Genomic DNA, 1,153 nt, shown 5'->3' with positions numbered 1-1,153 from the left:
CACCGTGCAGCGAAACAAAAAGTTTCTTGATTTTTCTTCATCAGTCTGCTTAAAAATGGATGTACTAACAGACGAGGAATGGGAAGCGTATAAGGTACAACAACAAGTGGTGTTTATTTTAACAAAAATATGTCAAAATTTTTGTCGAAAAAAAAAAACAATTTGTGTAATGACGAGAAAGTGATGTTAGTGTGTAATTAAGTGTGAAATAAGAAAAATTACAATAAAAAATTAAAAAAAAAATTTGTGAAGAAAATAAAAAAAATCGCAAATAAAAAAAATTAAAAAAAATAAAATTTAATAGACAAAAAAATACAAAAAGTTTCAAATAAGTGTCAAAACAAATATGTCCGTCTTATGTCCACAGCACAATTCATCGATTTCCCTTATATTACAGCTCGAATTCAAAAAATCCTATGCCGATGAAGCGGAGGATGCTATGCGTCGCGAAATTGTGGCCAAGTACAAAGCCTTTATTGATGAGCACAATAAAAGATATGAAGCTGGCGAGGAGTCCTTCACCTACGAACTCAACAGTTTCTCAGACATCACTGAAGCGGAGAAACGCATGAGATGGGCTCGGCCCATGGTGGAGAAGTGTAGTAGGGATAATGAAAAAAGTAATTAGTTTAAGTCAATTAAAGATTAAGAAGTGGAATGTGTGATTCAATTTAGTGCATGCTAATAAATTAACGAAAATATAAACAAACAACAACAACAACAATGAAACACTACCATTACTAATTAAGTACAGTGGGTGAAATTTAAAAATAGCCTATTTCTATAGAATTGGACTGAAAATGATAATGTATATGATAATTTTTAATTAATTTCCTAGTTTATTTTAAGATTTTTAAATTTTGTAATAAATACTGAACTACTCAAAGATAGAAATGTCATATTTCATTAAAGAAATCAAAAGTAACAAACAAACACACATACATACATACTTCACCTCATATAGTGTACACTAATCTATGCATATGTACATATATACGATAAAGAATGCACACTCATACATACAAACATGTGAATACAAATGCCATTCCAAATTAAAAATTTTCCTTTCTCACAGATCCAGTGCCCTCTGGGGCCTTATCAGCTGTTCTACAAAAGCTCATTAAGAACAAAAGCTTTTGGGGAGAAGAAATGG

General features: G+C 30.9%; 1 protein-coding gene across 1 annotated transcript; it reads left to right on the top strand.

Moving 5' to 3' along the window:
* On the top strand, positions 1–894 carry LOC106083041 (crustapain-like). Its single transcript, XM_013245858.2, has 2 exons — positions 1–94; positions 398–894. Exons 1-2 carry the CDS (start codon positions 56–58, stop codon positions 626–628), a joined length of 270 nt encoding a protein of 89 aa, XP_013101312.1. The 5' UTR covers positions 1–55; the 3' UTR covers positions 629–894.
* Positions 895–1,153: the final 259 nt, after the last annotated feature.

This window comes from Stomoxys calcitrans, chromosome 3 (genome assembly GCF_963082655.1).
Source record: "Stomoxys calcitrans chromosome 3, idStoCalc2.1, whole genome shotgun sequence".
NCBI classification, from domain to species: domain Eukaryota; kingdom Metazoa; phylum Arthropoda; class Insecta; order Diptera; family Muscidae; genus Stomoxys; species Stomoxys calcitrans.
This window is presented reverse-complemented; position numbering and strand designations above follow the sequence as displayed.